This window comes from Silene latifolia, chromosome 1 (assembly GCF_048544455.1).
Source record: "Silene latifolia isolate original U9 population chromosome 1, ASM4854445v1, whole genome shotgun sequence".
Classification (NCBI taxonomy): domain Eukaryota; kingdom Viridiplantae; phylum Streptophyta; class Magnoliopsida; order Caryophyllales; family Caryophyllaceae; genus Silene; species Silene latifolia.
In genome coordinates this window covers 5,381,374-5,399,506 of record NC_133526.1, presented here as the reverse complement: position 1 = coordinate 5,399,506, position 18,133 = coordinate 5,381,374, and the positions used below count along the sequence as shown (strand labels likewise).

The 18,133-nt window shown below is 36.0% G+C and overlaps 2 protein-coding genes across 3 annotated transcripts; one reads left to right on the top strand and one right to left on the bottom strand.

The window, feature by feature from the left end:
* Positions 1 to 2,137: 2,137 nt before the first annotated feature.
* On the bottom strand, positions 2,138 to 15,849 carry LOC141594811 (uncharacterized). Of its 2 annotated transcripts, XM_074414803.1 has the most exons (4): positions 15,732 to 15,849; positions 15,036 to 15,333; positions 2,938 to 3,078; positions 2,138 to 2,444 (listed from the first exon to the last, which is right to left on the bottom strand). In XM_074414803.1, the coding sequence occupies exons 2-4, from the start codon at positions 15,276 to 15,278 to the stop codon at positions 2,313 to 2,315; spliced, it is 516 nt and encodes a 171-aa protein (XP_074270904.1). In that variant the 5' UTR covers positions 15,279 to 15,333; positions 15,732 to 15,849; the 3' UTR covers positions 2,138 to 2,312. The 2 variants fall into 2 exon arrangements, with proteins under 2 accessions (XP_074270904.1, XP_074270909.1); XM_074414808.1 differs by lacking the exon at positions 15,732 to 15,849 and having other exon boundaries at positions 15,036 to 15,564.
* LOC141594821 (uncharacterized) lies at positions 9,598 to 13,331 on the top strand. Its single transcript, XM_074414814.1, has 7 exons — positions 9,598 to 9,702; positions 9,867 to 9,974; positions 10,234 to 10,319; positions 10,485 to 10,851; positions 11,303 to 11,371; positions 11,496 to 11,596; positions 12,801 to 13,331. The coding sequence occupies exons 1-4, from the start codon at positions 9,621 to 9,623 to the stop codon at positions 10,503 to 10,505; spliced, it is 297 nt and encodes a 98-aa protein (XP_074270915.1). The 5' UTR covers positions 9,598 to 9,620; the 3' UTR covers positions 10,506 to 10,851; positions 11,303 to 11,371; positions 11,496 to 11,596; positions 12,801 to 13,331.
* Positions 15,850 to 18,133: the final 2,284 nt, after the last annotated feature.

Below are 18,133 nucleotides of genomic sequence, written 5' to 3'. Positions count from 1 at the left end.
GAAGTCGTAATCATTTCACTTATGACACATTTTAAGTACTAAATTATGTCAATAAGCAAAACCGAACACAATATGAAATTATAAATACATAACCACAAATTCCTCAACCCAATGGCTTCCGTTACACTATACTTATGACACATTTTAAGTACTAAATTATGTCAACAAGCAAAACCGAACACAATATGAAATTATAAATACATAACCACAAATTCCTCAACCCAATGGCTTCCGTTACACATATAGTGTCAAGAGTACTGCCATTTTTCCTTCTTCAGTCGATATTAGAGGATTCTTGGAGCCCATCATGTTTTCTCATGTCTAACCATAACTCAATAGAAAAAAAAGGTGCATCTTACAACATCACGTCGTTAACTCAGTGTTAAAAAGTGAAAACGAACGAGAAAACAATGTATGGTGCAAAGAGGCAAAAGATTAATACCCAATCATAATGGTTAGAGAGAAATTCCGCTACTGTAGATTTATGCATTGTCATTATTTTCTGCACTGTGACCACAAGTCAGTGCAGTTTCTTATTAAGGCCATGTTCTTTTGAACTGAAACGGATCTGATTTGAACTGAACTGAACTTATAGGATCTGAACTGAACTGAACTTATAGGATCTGAACTAAACTGAATTTATTGGATCTGAACTGAACTTATAGGAACTGAATTGAACTGAACTTATTGAATCTGAACTGAACTTATAGGATCTGAACTGAACTTACACGATCCGAATTTAAATCAACTTAAATTAATTTAACTTAATTATTATTATTATTATTTGTTTTTTTTTTAAACCGCAACTTTTTTTATTTATTTATTTATTTATTATTATTATTATTATTATTATTATTGGTTTTTTAATAACTTATACCTTAAATAACTCACTTTTTCAAATCTTATACCTAAGATAACTTTCCTTAAAATCTTATACCTAAAATAAAATTTTCTTTCAAACTTGATACCAAATATCGAAAAAACCTCTGAATTGACGATCTTCTCCTAACCAATTAAACACCATCATCCTTTTCCCACCTATTAATACACACATCCACAATTACCACCACTAAAAACCATCAAATTAGTAAGGGCAAAATCGTCAATTTAAGGCATTTTTTTAAGATTTGGTATCAAGTTTGGAAGAAAATGTTATTTTAGGTATAACATTTTAAAGAAAGTTATCTTAGGTATAAGATTTGAAAAAGCGAGTTATTCAAGGTATAAGTTATCAAAATACCCTTATTATTATTATTATTATTATTGTAAAATGCAAACTTTTAGTGAGATTAAACAAAATTTTTACATGAAATTAGTGGGTAGCCAAGAGAGAACACTGATAAGAAAATATAATCTAAAACACAAGGTAAAATAATACTCCGTAACATTTTCCCACTTTATATACACTGGTTTGTTCATACATTATATTACGGTTACATTACGATAAAAAATAATGAGAAGAATGATAATTTTATTTTGAAAATAATAATAATGTATATATGTATCGAATAATTAATAATGTCAAATATTTTTGCATCGGTTTTTTAAAAAAAAATATTCTGTATATTACTCTTCTAAACTGAATTTATAGGATCTGAACTTAAAGGATCTGAACTTAACTTATAGGATCTGAACTGAACTGAACTTATAAGATCTAAACTGATCTGAATTTAAAGGATCTGAACTTAACTTATAGGATCTGAACTGAACTGAACTTATAGGATCTAAACTGAACTGAACATATAGGATCTGAACTGAACTGAACATATAGGATCTGAACTGAACTGAACATATAAGATCTGAACTGAACTTATAGGATCTGATCTGAACTGAACTGAACTGAACTTATAGGATCTGAAGTGATCTTAAATTAAGTGACTTTAAGTCCAAAAGAGCAAGACCTAACTACGGAGTATATGTTGAATTTATGCATTGTTATTATTTTCTGCATTGTCATTATTTTCAGCATCACGTTGTTAACTCAGTGTTTTCTTCCTATATGTTGGATTTTGGATTGTAATTCTTAGAATAGCTTAGCTTTATGGAGTCTCATAGAACATATCGCTATTTTGCAACTGCTACAAGTCTTGTACGGAGTATCAAATAAGTTTCTTTAGCAAGTGCTAATCGATAAAAATGCTTTCAACCACAAGGTTCGTTAATTTTCTTTTAACAAGTCTTACTTGTGACAGTCACATTAATTCGGTTGTCGGTGCGGTCAAAACTTGTGACCTTCGCAAGTAAGTATTTGTGAATTTTCTTTGCTTGCTTTCAATAAATACAGTCACATACAACATTTGCTAGTTAACGCTTTAAAGTTTGCTAAACAATGAATGTCGTCCTTCAGCAACAATGTCTCCCGTTGCTTTGTTCTTAATGATGACGGAAGTCCCAGATACCGCTCCAATTTTGCCTAAAAGTCTCGATGTCACCTCCAACTCATCCTGTCAAAGTATAGATGTTTCAAAATCAAACAGAGTTTTCGCACAGCCGGCATAGATAAAACGCATACACGTTTAGCTTAATTAAAAAAGAATGTCATGAGGATAAAGTTTAAGATGTCTTAAATTTGCATATTACGATGAATAATTAAAAAAGAGTGTCATGATGATAAAGTTTAAGATGTCTTAAATTTGCATATTACGATGAATCAAGCATATGATAACGTGTACATCTAAACTACGAAAGAGATTAAAGTAAAGTGTCAAAGTAATATTTGTTTGCTGCCGATAGAAACTAAATAAAACATGCTTAGACATGGGCTTTGCGACCACAACTATTCTTACTTGTTACTTACGGAGTATAACGAAAAGATACTTGTGACATTTCACAATCACTTTTTACTTTTTACCATTATTTAAATTGGTTGTGAGATGTTAACAAGCTTAAACGCGTCTTAAATGAGAATTTGTGTTGCTGCTAACACAAGGGACTCACATCAAGCTTGGCATTGGACAAGTAAGAGATACACATGTTAACGGACACATTCATAGGCTTGTTAACTTTGTAAATCAACGCATTGCCAACGATATCAACGAGGTTTGCAATTGCACCAGCTGCCAAATTTCCATCCCTATCCTGCCACAACATGTTCATATTTAGCCTACAACTTATAAGAATACAACTAGAATTTAAACTTGAAAAATTTGCAAGTATTCTTTCCTTCTATTAAGGGAGATAAATGTCGCTAATTTGGACGTGTTAGTTGATATTGTGAAGTAACAATCATCCAATGAATAAAATTTTTGAGGGTTTTTCTAACGTGTGCCCTAAGGGCACACATTAAGAAGTCATAAAAGGAAAGATTCTCAGGATAATTTCATGATAAACTTAGAGATGAACTCATTATTGCCATTTTTAATGAAATTATCCTGAGAATCTTTCCTTTAGTAACCTTTGTGTTGTTAATACAAAACCAAGGTCATGTACATATTTAACTCCCCTTATTTTTGTCGTATACGAGAATCCTTGAAACACTAAGATTATATAGTGAAATATCGTGCTAAAGCGAGAAAAATATCGTTTATAGCGAAATAAGACTAATCTAAACTCGGTGTACTGTACGTGAGGAATAAATCATGATCATTAGTAATCTAATACTCCACTACTCAATACCTAGCTTGAGATAATACGTCCTATCTACCGGTAGTTTTCATAATTGTGAGTCGTTTGGTTGCATGTGAGATCTTGCAATGCCTACGAAGTTATATATCATGTGATTTTAAAATTCACGTGAAACAACAGTTGTTTGATTGCGTAAAAGAATTATGTAGGCAATCTCACTTACCACGGAATTATGTAAACAACTTCTTCCATTCATTAAGGGGAATTAGAGTTTAGGGGAGGTTGTAATTCATGTGAATTGAGATAACAAAATAACTTACCCATTTTGTAATTGACATCAATAGGAGTTCACGTGTCTTGTAGAGAGTAACCAAACGATTCCTAAATACGGAGTATAGGATAACATAAACCCTAGATTACAAATAGACAAGACAAAGCCACGACATAAATTATTTTTTTTTATTGCGGAAAATTGAACGATAGATGAACATATTGCATTAATTGATTTTAATTGCAACATATTATAAACAGAACGCGTGGGGCTAAAAAACTAATTGAAACTAAGAGTAAGTGCAATGGGTTCAATGCCAAGTCATTTTTCTCCATTTTCTAAGTTTAAGAACTTTTTTCTTGAATGGAAGAACTTTTATTTTGTTTTTTATTGGATCCATTATTAAACTTTCTTATCTCGATCACAATATTTAATTTATTGAAATCAACAAAGAACTTGGTTCTTAAAAAAGAACCTAGTTCTTTTTTTGACAAACTCAAAGACATCCACAATGAAAAGAACTTTATTTTTAAAGTTTTTATTGACAAACTCAAGGTAAGAATCATCCATTGCACCTGCTCTAAAGTAACTTGATTGAGCAATAATTTGTTGGGATCAATAATTCAATATACTACTTCCGCCCCGCCCAATGAAAAAATAGGAAGGATACCGTCTCCTTACACCTTACACTTTAAGGCAATCCAATGAAATCCTTACCATTTAAAAAGCCCCAACTTAGGCACTGTAGCAATGAATAGTAGCAAGGCAAGTCACACCCCTACCGTTGGATGCCCCTTGAAGATCTCCTCCCTCCATTTATCCTTTAACTCTCAGCCACAATCTAACCCTTTTACTCTGCCATTTCTGTTGAACGCTTATTCTCCTCCGTCTTTGGTTCGCACAAACTGATGATTTACCCCAGCAAAACCTAGGTATTTATTTCTGTTACAAAATTACTAATCTTTGTTGATTGTTGTACACTTATTATTGCTTCCTTTTACCATTGTAAGTTGTTGTTGTGTTGTTAACGTGCTATTCTGTTCGATCCATTGTCATTCCCGCCTTCAGTTTTTAGTTTAGAAATTAGGAATTGTGAAATCGGCGTTTAATGTGCAGATAGGAATTATGATTTTAACATTTTTGTGCGAAATGTGGTTGTTTTACTTCCCGATCTGCATCCCTCTTGTTTAATTATTGTTGTTATTGTTTTAATTTCTTTTGATTTGCATGTTGTCACAGAATCGGTATTGCGATTGTGTATGATATTATTGCCGTTCTTATCATTCAGGTTGCTGTTGTTAATATATAGCCTTGGTGTTGAATTAGATTTCAGAAAATGTTATGTTTACGGGGTATGTCCAGTGTTTGTTTCTGCTGGGTAATGTCTATTTTTTTGTTTAATTGATTCCGTCGTCAGTCAATTCGGGGTTTACATGTTATGTTGCTTTGGCTCAACAGTTGTTAGAGAGCTTTCCCTGCTTAGTTAGATTTATAATTCAATTTAGTAACTTTGAGTTTTAATGGCGCGTCATTATTGTTGAGGTAGGTTATAGTTATTAAACCGTTATTGTGGATGGTAGCGTAAACTGTCTATGAGCGGGGATTGTGGCTCGAGTCTGTTCTGTTGTACTCTTCAAGTGCCTTGTAGTTTGTTTGATTTGTTTCTTTGGGATTAATTAGTTTTTTAATATTAATTAAAGTGGGCCTGAACCTCAGTGGGGGAGAAACAAAAGGGGATATGATTGCTACGCATTACACGCGTGCGAATAGCCATTACTGTAGCCTGCCCCAATCCGACAAAAACGACATAGCTGTGTGTTTGTCAATCTATATCGGACATAGTGTGCTGTAAGTTTTGGTTTCTGAAATAGTGAAGCCTAATTTGTTTGTAGCTAATTTGCCTGTTTGTGTGCTTTGTGTTGGTCACCATAGGTAACCTGTTAATATACTCGTACCATTGGTGGATTATTTGTGTTTAGGATTTTGATTAAGCATGTTTAAAATCTCCGGGAACCCTGAAGGTACCGGTAGGTATTTACCCGGTGAACACTTGCCGTTCTTTTGAATTTTTGTTTAACACTGGTGTTGGGCTTACTCTTTAAGCAGGCGTTCTTTATAGGCTCTTAATTTGTCAGGGTTATAGTGGTCGTTCGTATGTTCTTGCTTGCTTATTTAAGGTTTTGGTAATGCATATTTGGATGATGCTTATGCTCAATCTTAACTGTGGTATGTTAAAGGAGAGCAGTGACTTAATTGTGTTACTTACGTGCTGGTATTGACTGTCATATCTGCCTCCTTTGTCCATTTTGCGGTTAGTGTCGTTGGTTTGAATGTGTATTTACGCGTGCTTACTTGCTTGTGGTGGTTTCGCTTTGGGGGTATGCATACTTGTAGCACCTAATGCTGCTAGAGGCCGCCGAACTTCCTTTGTATACGTTCGCCCTTCTTTAAACTAATTTCTAATTGTGCTCTTGGTGTTCTCTGTTTGAACCGCAAGGGCGGACACCCGTACGGCTCTAGCGCACCTACAAGGTTAGCTGGAAGGCATTTGGTAGATGGGTCACCACTTCAAGGTTGCTTACTGCATCGACAAAGGCACGCTACCCGTTCTGACTAATAAGGTTTTTAATAATGCGATTTGTGGGTTTATTGTTATTTCTGAAGATCTCATTGTCTTATTGTTATTTACAGGTTCTCGTCTTCGGGTTAGTAGTTCTGAAGGTGGGTTTCCTTGAAGGTGTTTTCTTCTTTGTCTAGGGGGTTTTGGCTTTCATTTATTCACGGTTCGTTCCAGTTCCATATCCAAATCCTACTCATTATCTCAACTTTTACCTCAGACGATGAACAATTAGTTTGTCCAGTTAAGGCATTTTTTATTTGATCTTTAGTTTCTGGGTTTGATACTTCCTTACTTACTGGGGCTAGAGTTGTGGACATGAACTTGGAGCTTTGGCTGAGACTTGAGTGATTTAGTTCAAGTACTAAGATTTCCTAATTTGTATTCTGCGGTTTTAAAAATATTTGACTCATCCTCGTTTGGTTTGATTTTGATTCGCTTATTTAACATTGGCCTAGCGTGACGTCTGAGTTCATTCAGTTGTTCATATGTTCATTTGCCTACATATTTCCATTATCGTTTATCCTACTTCTAATTGTTTGTAGTTTGTTTTTTGATTTCTAGGTTTGTTATTTCCTGGGGCTGGAATTGTGGGCACAAGCCTGGGACTGGAGTTGCTTTAAATTCTCCTAAAAGGTGAGCGATTCAGCGGTCCATATATTGTTGCTTTTCGGGTATGATTTCTACTTCTCCTTTCTTTTCCTCTGCAACGACACTCCTCACACATCCTCATTTTTTCCTACCCATTTATTTCTTCCAGATTACAGCATGAGTTCTTCCTCATTCTCATGTTATTTGTTTCTTTCAATTGTGGTTGCAGCGGATTTTTTTGATGGCGATCGCCAGGCTGCAGGCCAGGCTATAGGCGGTAGCATTGATGGTTTTTTGTTTGTTATTCCTAATCTTAGGTTAGTGAACTCCAATTCGTCATAAATTTTCTTTGTTTAATTATGTTGCTTAAAATTGTGAATTGGTCATCGTTCAAGCGACATTCAAGGATTCGCAGCAACTCGCATTATGTTAAGTTGTTTCTCGATCTTAGCCTAAACATTTGGGCCCTATCTTCTCAAAGCTTCCCCTGACCTCTAATTCCACTTGATTTATGTTAAGTTTTTTTTTCAGTTGATGATTCATGGATTGTTAAACTGTTATTTATATGAAACTGCTTTGATAGGCTCTTATATGATTCAATTCGTGAACTCTAAGTTGACTACGATAAGGATGTTGCGACAATGATGGATATTGAGAATTGATATGATGGTGATGATTATGCGATCTTTGCTCCTAATCGCATTTAATTCTCCTGTTAATAAAACCCAGGCACTGTAGCCTAGGATTAGTCACCTTGGTAGTGCCTTCCCCGTCCGGTCCCCCGGTCCCCCCCCTCCAACCACACGCCAAAAAAAAAAAAAAAAACTTAGATTTTTTCCATTCAATCATTGCCATCCCTCCCTCCCATCATACCTTTTCCCCTTTGATCTTTGCCTTTCTTCCCGCCTCTCTTGTTCTCCTTTCATTACATGCCATCCATTTGTAACCACCTTCTTCCTTTCATTCTCTGCCTTCCCCTTTTTTCTTCTCAGCTTTTCCTCTTTGTATCCTACAGTTTTCAAGCTATAGCGAGCTAAACCAATGATTTAAGCAACAAATGGTAGCATCATCACACGCCACTCTAGGATACATTGAAACCGCTACATACATTGAAACCGCTTTTCGAGGATTCCTGGTAATGCTTCAGATTTATCTGGTCTTCCTTCATGCTCCACGCGCACATGTGGTGTGGAAGAATCCCTTCACGCCCTTCCCTCTCACTAAGAGAATGATAGTAAAAAAGACAATTAACTAAAAATAGTATCATAAATGATCATTGCGTTGACAAATTGGTATCATTGTTTTGATTCTCTTATGGCGGTGCAATATGTTTAGGAGTTGATTTCTCTGATCCAAGTCTGCAATATCTACGATGCTTATTGAGTGTTCGCTGTAAATTTTAATTTTCTTTCTTCAATCAGGCTAGGCAAGCTTTTAGAGCATTGAAAGGATTGGTAACACTTCAAGCGCTTGTCAGAGGGCATGCTGTAATGAAACAGGCTGCAATAATTCTTCGGTTTATGCAGGCTTTAGTGCGAGTTCAATCTTGAGTCCGGGCAAGACGTGTGCGGATAGCGTTGGAGAGTGGAACAGAACAACATAAAGCCCAGCAACAACTTCTACATAATGTACGTGTCAAAGAAATAGAGGTGAGTACTTGAACCAAATATTGTATTTGTTGTTAATTTATCACGTTTATGTACTTGTGGTGTCTTTGGGTCACCAATTGTCTATTTTAATTTGTTTACGTATGTTTTCGGTTTTCCCTCGACTTTGTTGTTTATCACTATTATTCCAAGCTTCCTCGGTTTGAGTTTACAGCTCCTGACCATTGCAGTTCCGACGCACATGGGGGTGACATTTTGACCTTGGCAACGCGTTAAGGTTGACGATTGCATCGGTAGTACCAAAGCACAGGTAACAAATTGCTGACCTAATGTCTGCTGATTGTTTCCTTGACGGATGCTAATTTATTTTACTAACTTCATCTTTGTTTTACGCATGCTGCTACGTTTGTACTTTGTATCTTGTGTATATGCGGGGATGAGGCATAGGCCTGCCGCTGGTGGTCGTGGTTAGAGGGGGGGGGGGAGGGTGATTACATGCTGCGTGGCTGTGCATCGCTTTTATACAATTTGGACTACTTTTTCTAAGGCTGATTTTTTATATGGTGAACATTGCAGTGTCGGCCAACCCATAGGAAAGCCGATATTTGATACTGCCAGCTCATGCAGTCCGACAATATCATAAGCGACGCTAAAACACAGGTGCTTATTTCGTTGGTCTAATCTCTGTTTTTTTTATTAGGTAGGTCTAATATCTGTTGATTTCTGTTTTATCAAGTGTTGTTTGAATTTGCTGTTTCTGTTGCCTTTTTGTTACTTTTACTGCCCCAGTAAAGAATATGTATTCACATGGCATTGGCTCCCATCTGGGAGGGCCCTGACATTTCTGAATTGCACTCCTAACATCGCTTTTGAATTCTATGTTGAACTCGAGTTTCTCATATCAATCTTTAGCATGTTAATCATTGCAGTTTTAACGTGGTCAGGTTGGCGAGTCGATCTGTTACCCGGGATGCATTTGTTTGACGGCCACATTGGCGGCGCCATGGCGAAGGCATTTGGTCTCGCTGGCCTAACTTTTGTTTTCCGTTCTGGTAAGTGTTGATTGGTTGTGCTATTTCCGTTGCCTTTTTGATACTTTTACTAAGCCAGCAACCTGTTTGTATGCCTCCTAACATCGCTTTTGAATTCTATGTTGAACTCGAGTTTCTCATATCAATCTTTAGCATGTTAATCATTGCAGTTTTAACGTGGTCAGGTTGGCGAGTCGATCTGTTACCCGGGATGCAGTTGTTTGACGGCCACATTGGCGGCGCCATGGCGAAGGCATTTGGTCTCGCTGGCCTAACTGTTGTTTTTCGTTCTGGTAAGTGTTGATTGGTTGTGCTATTTCCGTTGCCTTTTTGATACTTTTACTAAGCCAGCAACCTGTTTATATGCCTCCACGTGCATTTTATGATTCGTTGATAATAGGCGGTCGTGATTTTCCCAACTTGTTTTCACATTAAAGTAAAGCAATAGAAACAAATTCTTTCCTTCCCTATCCGATCTGTTGACTTCAATTGAGTTTATTTGAGAGTTCTCTAATTTGTTTATGTTCTCTGCTTTTTAAAAACGGATAAAAGGAAGGGGACGAAGGAACAAAAACTCTCTAGAGGGCGATGCTGGCTATGGCTGCATCTGTGATGATTATGATGCGACGACGATGATGGTAAATATTTTGATATTTTCTGCTTTGAATGTGTTTGACTGAGGTTTTCGGGTGTGATTTTGGACCTTTTTTTATTTTTTTCGTTGTTTCTTTCACAGTGAGATAGACTCAGATGAGATGAGATCTCAGACTGCTATGTTCAGTTTTGTGGTTTGTTGTATGCAGGGCCATACTATTGTAGTATAAGAGCTTACATAGAATTTGTGAGTGCGGTAGCCAGTGCTCACGACAAGGCATGTTATTTTACTGGTGTTGATATCAGCTTAGGTATCATCCTATTAACCTGCCCATTCTTTACTCCTTAAACTCAGGGGTATTTTTATGTCTTGTCTCTATGGTATCCGACATTTCACTTAGATAGCAATCTCGATCCCCAAGACAATACTTTACATTGATTGCATGTCCACATAAGATTCCTTCTAACAAGAGACATTATAGCTAGGGTTGGTGCAAATAGTATTGACCTTGTGTTCAATTGTTATTGTTTAAGTGGTTACGATGTTGCGTAGAAGATTGAAGGAGAGACACATAGGCAAGTACTCATCTGATTAGTATTAGTACTGACCTTGTATTCTTGTCTATTCATTTCATCACCCTTTTCCCCCTGAAAACGACTATTTCATATTGGTTTTCTCCAGAAATTCGTACCAGTTAGCCTAATGGTCATGCGGTATCCGTGCTTGTCATGTGATCTATAGTACTTACTCTGTTTATCCCGCATTTCATCCTTTACTTTACGCTACTTTGTCCTCCATCCACTCAATCCCCTTATTTCCCTCTTCAACACCCATTTGCCCTTTATCAATTCCCCATTTCCTACCTCTATTTTACACTAACAATTCCATATTTCTTTGATGAACATTGTTTCCGGTTTATTCTTATGATTCAAGTTGTAATTTTACACTATCAATTCTTATTTTAACTCATCTTTACCATGTAGATTTGTATTCACTTGACCCCCGCATTTTGTCCACGAGAATAAGATTCTAGGCGGCAGATGAGTTTGGCAGCGAATGTGGAGGCACGGGTGAGCCAGAGCCCGTGGTTTTCAGGTATTTTGTTTTAATTTAGATGAACATTTTTTCTTATCTTACTAGGAAAGCAAGATGAATGGTGAGAGTGGCTGCGAAAGCAATTTACTACATTTGTCAAACAATTGTTCATTTCTGATTGTAGGGTATTGTGGTGGTGTCTTGCTGTTGTTGGAGCTTGGTGTTCATGGACTGGTTGCTTACAATTAGCCTTAGGGCACTTTGCTTCGGACAATTCAGTATCATGTACGTGCTAGCCTGTTCTTATATGTATACCATTACATGTGTTTTATAACTTTCTCATTTGTCTGCTTTTCATTTTACTGAGAGGTGTCGTCATTTCTTGCTCCCAAAATTCCCATTTTAATTTCTCCTGATCATTCGTCCTTTCAGTCTCGGCTTACAGTTTCATTTTTTTTATCTTTCTCATTTTTTCCATGATCTTAGCTTGCTTTTCCCGGATATTACTTTATTTATTTACTCATTTTATATTTGTGTGACTTCATGCAGTTTAGCTACAGTAAAGAAGAATGACTTCACTTAATTTTAAATTTTGTTACTCCCTTTGTCCTGGTCATTTGTTTACCTTTAATTTTGGTACAAAGATCACGGAAAGAGGAGGGGACCATATGTGGTGGTTACTGAATGACAAGTAGACTAATGGATGTATATGATCAAATTATCCATAAAAGACCTACCTAATATAAAAAAAGTAAACAAATGAATAAGCAAAGCGTCTTGCTTGTGACGGGCTAATCCCGTCACAAGCTGAAGACCTATCACAAAAAGGGAGAGGGGACAAGGTGGGGCACCCCCCATGTGCTTCCCCACTCACCTCTCATGGATATTTTGTGAGAAGAAATGGTATCCGTCACAAGCTTGTAACAGATATCGCCGTCTTCAATGAGATTTGGTGATGAATAAGATACCCCAAAATGGAATAGGTAAACAAATGACTCAGACACGGAGCAAGTATATTATTTGTTGTTTAATAACCTGAGTTTGTAGCTTTATGAGGTTATTTTGCTGCTTCTTGTTGAGAATGGTACAACGTATTCTTTCCACACGTTTTCTTGCTATTGGTGGATTTGAGGCAATAGAGTATTTGTTATCGTTTTAACTTTTTTTTTTTCACGTTATAACCCCTTACGGTCGCAAAACTTTTACACCTGAGTCTTAATATTGTTATACTCCAAAAAAACCTGAACTCAAGACCAGTAGTAACACATTGTTGTTTCAAAAAGATGACTTTATATGACTATCCATACGTCCCAAAAATATGTAATAGCTATATTTGTGTTTGAATTTGACTGAACATTATTTCAAGCGGCTTTGGGGTTCTGTCAGTTTGTGAGTAGGAAAATTTATGAGAGGTGTGGTAAGTAAGGCCTTAAACAGGGGTGATGGTGGAATGAATAAGCAATACTTTACTGCCAATATTAATCATTAGTTTTATGCAGATGGAAGTGTTGATAAATATAAACTACAATTATGTGGATAGGTAGTTGTACTTGTACACATGCACTCTCTAATTTTTTGATTGTTTGTTTTGGTTTGTATTGATTGCTTTGATTATTTGCGGGAACCCCTACTGAATAACTTTGCTAATAAAATCAATCTTTCTTTGAATAGAATCGTTTGGCAATAGTCATGCTACTAATGAGTAGATTAACCGAGAGCTAATGGTGGAAATATAACAGGAGGCTCCATGGTGACGTGGTGGAAAGAGCTATCAAATATGTGATTAACAACTAATTAGTGTTCTGTTGTATAATGTTTTATTTGTCAAGTGAGCTCGTATTTCAAAATGGTCAAATGCGTAACTTGTTCCAATGTTTGACATTGCTTTGTCAAATTGTTTTAGAGAACATGAAGATGTTGCATTTTAACGATTTTAACGATCATGCTTTTAGTCAGTTGTATATCTTCCGCACACTTGGAACTTCGCTAATGCAGATTTACGCTATATCCGTTTACGACATTTGCAGCAGCAGTGCTAAGTTCCATACATAATTTCAGGTTAATGATGATGGTCTCAGAAAATAGATCATATTATAATGTTGTCGTAGTTATTACCAATGATTTAGATTACCAATGATTTAGACAACCTTCTAACGGTTATGCCACTCACTAGAATTCAGGTTTACAAATCGGCCAGGTTGTGGCGGTTAGAATTCTATTAGTAGCCACCTCCTAACCTCCCCCCTTAAAAGTTCATTAACACAAACTGCGCGCCAAAAGCAAGCAATCGGAGAACGCATCATAAACATCGTAACAAGTGTGGTTACTACGTACATCTATAGACCAGATTATCCATTTCAGTTGCGGTGCGTACATATGCGTTCACCCAAACGATTTCCAAATTGAGGTCCCGCGCCCGGTTGCTATGTCCAAGTTGAATGGCGTTACGATCGTTGTACCCTACGATTAGCATGCCTTTTCAATGCTTCAACGTAATAACGACAACGCTATACTAAAGCATTTCCTTGCCAAGAATGCAAAAAAACGCTTCAACTCAATTCATGCACAGGTGGAAGACAAACACGTTAAATAATTCAACTCCCAATCTTAAGCTATATATGCACACTTAAGCTACACTCAAATGACGTGAAATTAAATATAAGGTATTCGACAAATTGAAGCTCCGTGCCCGGGAGGGCGCGGCGCAGCGACCGGCAAATTATATCCTACTCCCAGGAGTAGGGAGTAGTATACACCCATAAAAAAAAGACAAAATTAACTACCCACTACATAATTGTATGTTTATTCTTTTTCTTTTTTTCTTTTTTCCAAATTGCCCGATTTATCAAATTTAAAATTCTTCAAATTCAACAATTTTTCTTCTATTTGTACTCGAATTTATCAAGTTTATAATTCGTAATCATTAGATTACACTATCATATTCACTAAATTCAAAGTGAATATAATAGTATCATAATGTGAATATCACACTACATGGTACATATTCATCAAATTACATTATTATTTTCACTAATTAAAAGTGAATATAATAGTATCATTTAATGGATATCATACCACATAACTCATATTCATTAGATTACACTATCATATTCACTAAACGTAAAATGAATATCATAGTGACGTATGATGAATATCACAATAGATAATACATATTCATCAAATTGACGGCGAATATGATAGTCATATGATGAATATCACACCCGATCTCAATTTAACTCTGAATAATGAGAGATCTAACATTAAAGGGTAATCCGAAATCACCTAATATAACAATTTAACAATGAATATTGACATAAAACATAAATTTAATTCAATTAACTTTAGGGTATTGATGTATTATTAGAACATACCCGATCAAACGATTGAAAACGACTACAAATGCATAGATTCTTTGAATATGTGAATATAGGAGGGAAGGTTAAGTGAGCAAGAAAACAAGGGTTTTTTTGTTTTGTGGTAACTGTTTTTGATGAGTTAAGAGTAAAATGAGGGATTGGGGTGGGTAGTTTTTATATTTTAATATTTGTTATTTAAAAAAAAAAATAGAGGAGTATGGACGAGTATACTCCTGGGAGTATAGTCTAGTAATTGGCAGCGACTAGTATAAATAAAAATTTAGGTGTAACCCGGAGGGGTACTCTTATGTTCACTTCAATTTCATACGTAGAAAAAAAAGTTGAAATAAATATTAACGAGATCTTACAATCAAACGAGGGGGCACTTTGAAGGAGCAAAATATGATCCCGGGTTCAACCCGATTGACCCGAATGCCACGGAGTGCAAAATCCTCATAGAAACTGGGTCCTACTTGAAACTCGTGCGGGTTGACCGCGACCCGATACACGCTTTCGGACTCTTCCTCACTCAGTGCTACAAGTTGTTGGGCTTTTTCCATTGTCTTCGCTTCACTCTTCAATAATATTGATCTGATCGTAAAATCAATCATTCATTCTCGTTGCTTTTGATGAATTAGGTGTTTTTATTATACTCAATTAAGTACTCTTAGGGTTCGTTTGGATTGAAGGAATTAGAGAGAAGGGGAGGGGAGGGAAAGGGAGGGATTTAATTTCCTTTGTTTGGATAAAAAATATGGGAGAAAGGAAATGGAAGGGGAGAGAAATGAGAGGATTTATTTTCCCTCCTATAGAACAAACTATAATCTTTCCAATGGTGGCAAGATTTGGAAAGAAAACATTATTTGGACTCTAATTATACCACCAACATCTTTCAATCCTCCATCCATTCTTCATCTCCCTCCTTCCTCCCCTTCCATTTCCCTTCATATTTTTTGTTATCCAAACACCCACATTTCATTTGCCCTCCCCTTCTCTCCCCTCCCTTCACCTCCCCTCACTCCCCCTCCCCTCCCCTTCCCTCCTAAAATTGTATCCAAACGGACCCTTAAAGATTAAGATCCTCACCCCAAAAAAAATTAAGATTAGTGTTGAGAGATGGACGGATTAGGTATATAATTAGTACACCAACCAACCATAGAAGCCAACAAACTATTTGATTAATTTATAATTAGGATTAGGATTGTATTTGGTATTCAGTAGAATTATAAATGACGAGTAAGTTTTCGGTGAGAGACTATTTTATTATTTTAGGGAAAAAATGGTACTAGATTAAATAAAATAGGTACAAATCACGATACCAATAAAATAGATACACTTATTAAGTTATTATATAGAGAGGTACGAAATTACTATGTCACAGTTAACAATAAAATGGTCACGAAAAAAAAGAGTAGGTCTCCTGAGAGACGGTCTTTCAATAAACTTATTGAGAGACCAATTATAAATTGATGGAAAAATGGTACAACAGGCAATAAAATAGGTACATATGCTATATAATGAGGTACTAATAAAAATTATTATAATATATGATAAAATAGATACGCTTATTATGAAAATATGTACCAAATGAAATCGATATTTTAAGTCACGAACATTAATTAAAAGGATACGAAAAGTACATAAAAGGATACGATAAAAATGGTCTCTCAATAACTTTAAGCCACAGAGCTTGTTGCTGAGTGACACATTCACCTAGCAATTTCAACAACTAAAATTTTATAGGCAGGGTAAATATGCAGTAAGTGGATTATACATCTGATGTACTACCACAAGTTTTATACTTTCTGAGCATTATAATAAAGTTTTTGAGCTTTGTTTTAAAATTTATGAGTCTTACTATAAAGTTTTTGAGTTCATCCACTAAAACATTAAGCTCAAAAAAATTACAATAAAACTCAAAAATATTACGTACAAACTTACTTAAATTTGAGTTTTGACGGAAAAAAAATTAAAATGTAACATATAAACTTTAATAAACTCGGAAAAAATACACATATGCGCAAAAACAAATAAAGTTTGAGGTCATAAGCTTTGAAAAAAATACAAAAATGCTCAAAAACAAGTAAAATCTGAGGTAATGCATCTAATGTATGTTCCTTTTTCTCGTAAACATGTCAGACTGTTGGTAACCTCCGTGTCCTAGTAGACGTGTCCGTGAATTTATGTGCATAATCTAGGTTTTTCTATACAAAACCTATATTTACACAAAATTACCAAATACAGAGTACCACTTTTAAGTAACCGATCTATGTAAATCGGGAAGACATAGGAGTAGCCGTTCGGAAAAGGGTTGTTGAAGCAAGGGTTTTAACACACATCCATGGTTTAGCATAACGATTTCTCAAGCGATCGTACCTTATACCTCCATCCAAGTCGGTCATCGATTTTTCTTTTAGACCAAACCACGTAAGTTTGCTACAAAATGTTGTTAACATAGCTTGTTCTTTGGGTTTGAAAGCTATTAGCCATTTAGGATTCCAACAATTTGAGAAGACGTGCAATTTAGTCCACGATTTCGCCACACCGTACTTTTTCATGACCCATAATTCACCAAATGAATAACCCGGTTTAGAATGTTCATGAATGTCCATATATAGACAAAGAAACCGACCCATACCCATTAAATCACATCCAAGACCGTTGTTAATTTTAGGAAACGTCATTTCCCCGAATACTTGTGTGTGAAGATCAAAAGTAACAATGCAACCGTGATCGTTGTCAGTATTGACAATCCACTGTAGCTTATTGTTTATGTAGACGCCGGGACAAAATAAATAGGTGTATGATGACGGAAAATCAATAACCGTTTCCCAGCAATAAGTACTCGTACTAAAGACATTAGCCACAAGCATCTGTTCTTGGCCTTGGAAGCAAGTCCGAATACTCACAATCTTGTAAACGTGTCCTATATCGTCGTACCCAAATCCATACTCTTGAGACTCTTTATGAGTAGACCATGTAACACCCAAACGAGGAATTAACCGGTAATTAGTATTCTTATTGGTTAAGGGGTCGTACAGACTAAAGCGGCCGTGTGGCAATTCTAAACAAATCAAACCATTGCAACATCCCACGACTATAGCGGGACCCCCATGCAGTTGGGTCCCGTTATGTCTAGTTTGAGGTGCGTTATCAAAATGGGTGTAGACACGAACCTCTAGGGTATAAGGTACAACCAAAATCATTTCGTCCAAGGTAGGGGATTCTAGGGTACGTTTACGATGGAGGTTAATGAAAGTTGTACCGTTGATCAAAGTGTACCATTCTTTCGAAACGCATTTGAAACGTGTTAGAGGTTTGACTGGAAGCCATGGAAGTATTTCTAGTTGGATTATTTCTTTTGGAAGGAATTCCATGGATTTGCTTTTCGTCTTTGTTTTGAGATTGCAATAACGTTCCATAGTCGACGTAGGGTTTGTGTTTTGTGTCTTTGATTTTCGATTTT

Excerpts from the sequence above, each read along its gene's own strand:
- LOC141594821 (XM_074414814.1), top strand. The coding sequence starts at position 9,621 with ATGCATTTGTTTGACGGCCACATTGGCGGCGCCATGGCGAAGGCATTT. Across the intron at positions 9,703-9,866 it reads AACTTTTGTTTTCCGTTCTG|GTTGGCGAGTCGATCTGTTA; the intron begins GTAAGTGTTGAT and ends TAACGTGGTCAG. Across the intron at positions 10,320-10,484 it reads ATGATGCGACGACGATGATG|GGCCATACTATTGTAGTATA; the intron begins GTAAATATTTTG and ends TGTTGTATGCAG.
- LOC141594811 (XM_074414803.1), bottom strand. The coding sequence starts at position 15,278 with ATGATTGATTTTACGATCAGATCAATATTATTGAAGAGTGAAGCGAAG. Across the intron at positions 3,079-15,035 it reads AAGTGCCCCCTCGTTTGATT|GATAGGGATGGAAATTTGGC; the intron begins GTAAGATCTCGT and ends ATGTTGTGGCAG. Across the intron at positions 2,445-2,937 it reads TGTCCAATGCCAAGCTTGAT|GATGAGTTGGAGGTGACATC; the intron begins GTGAGTCCCTTG and ends ATACTTTGACAG.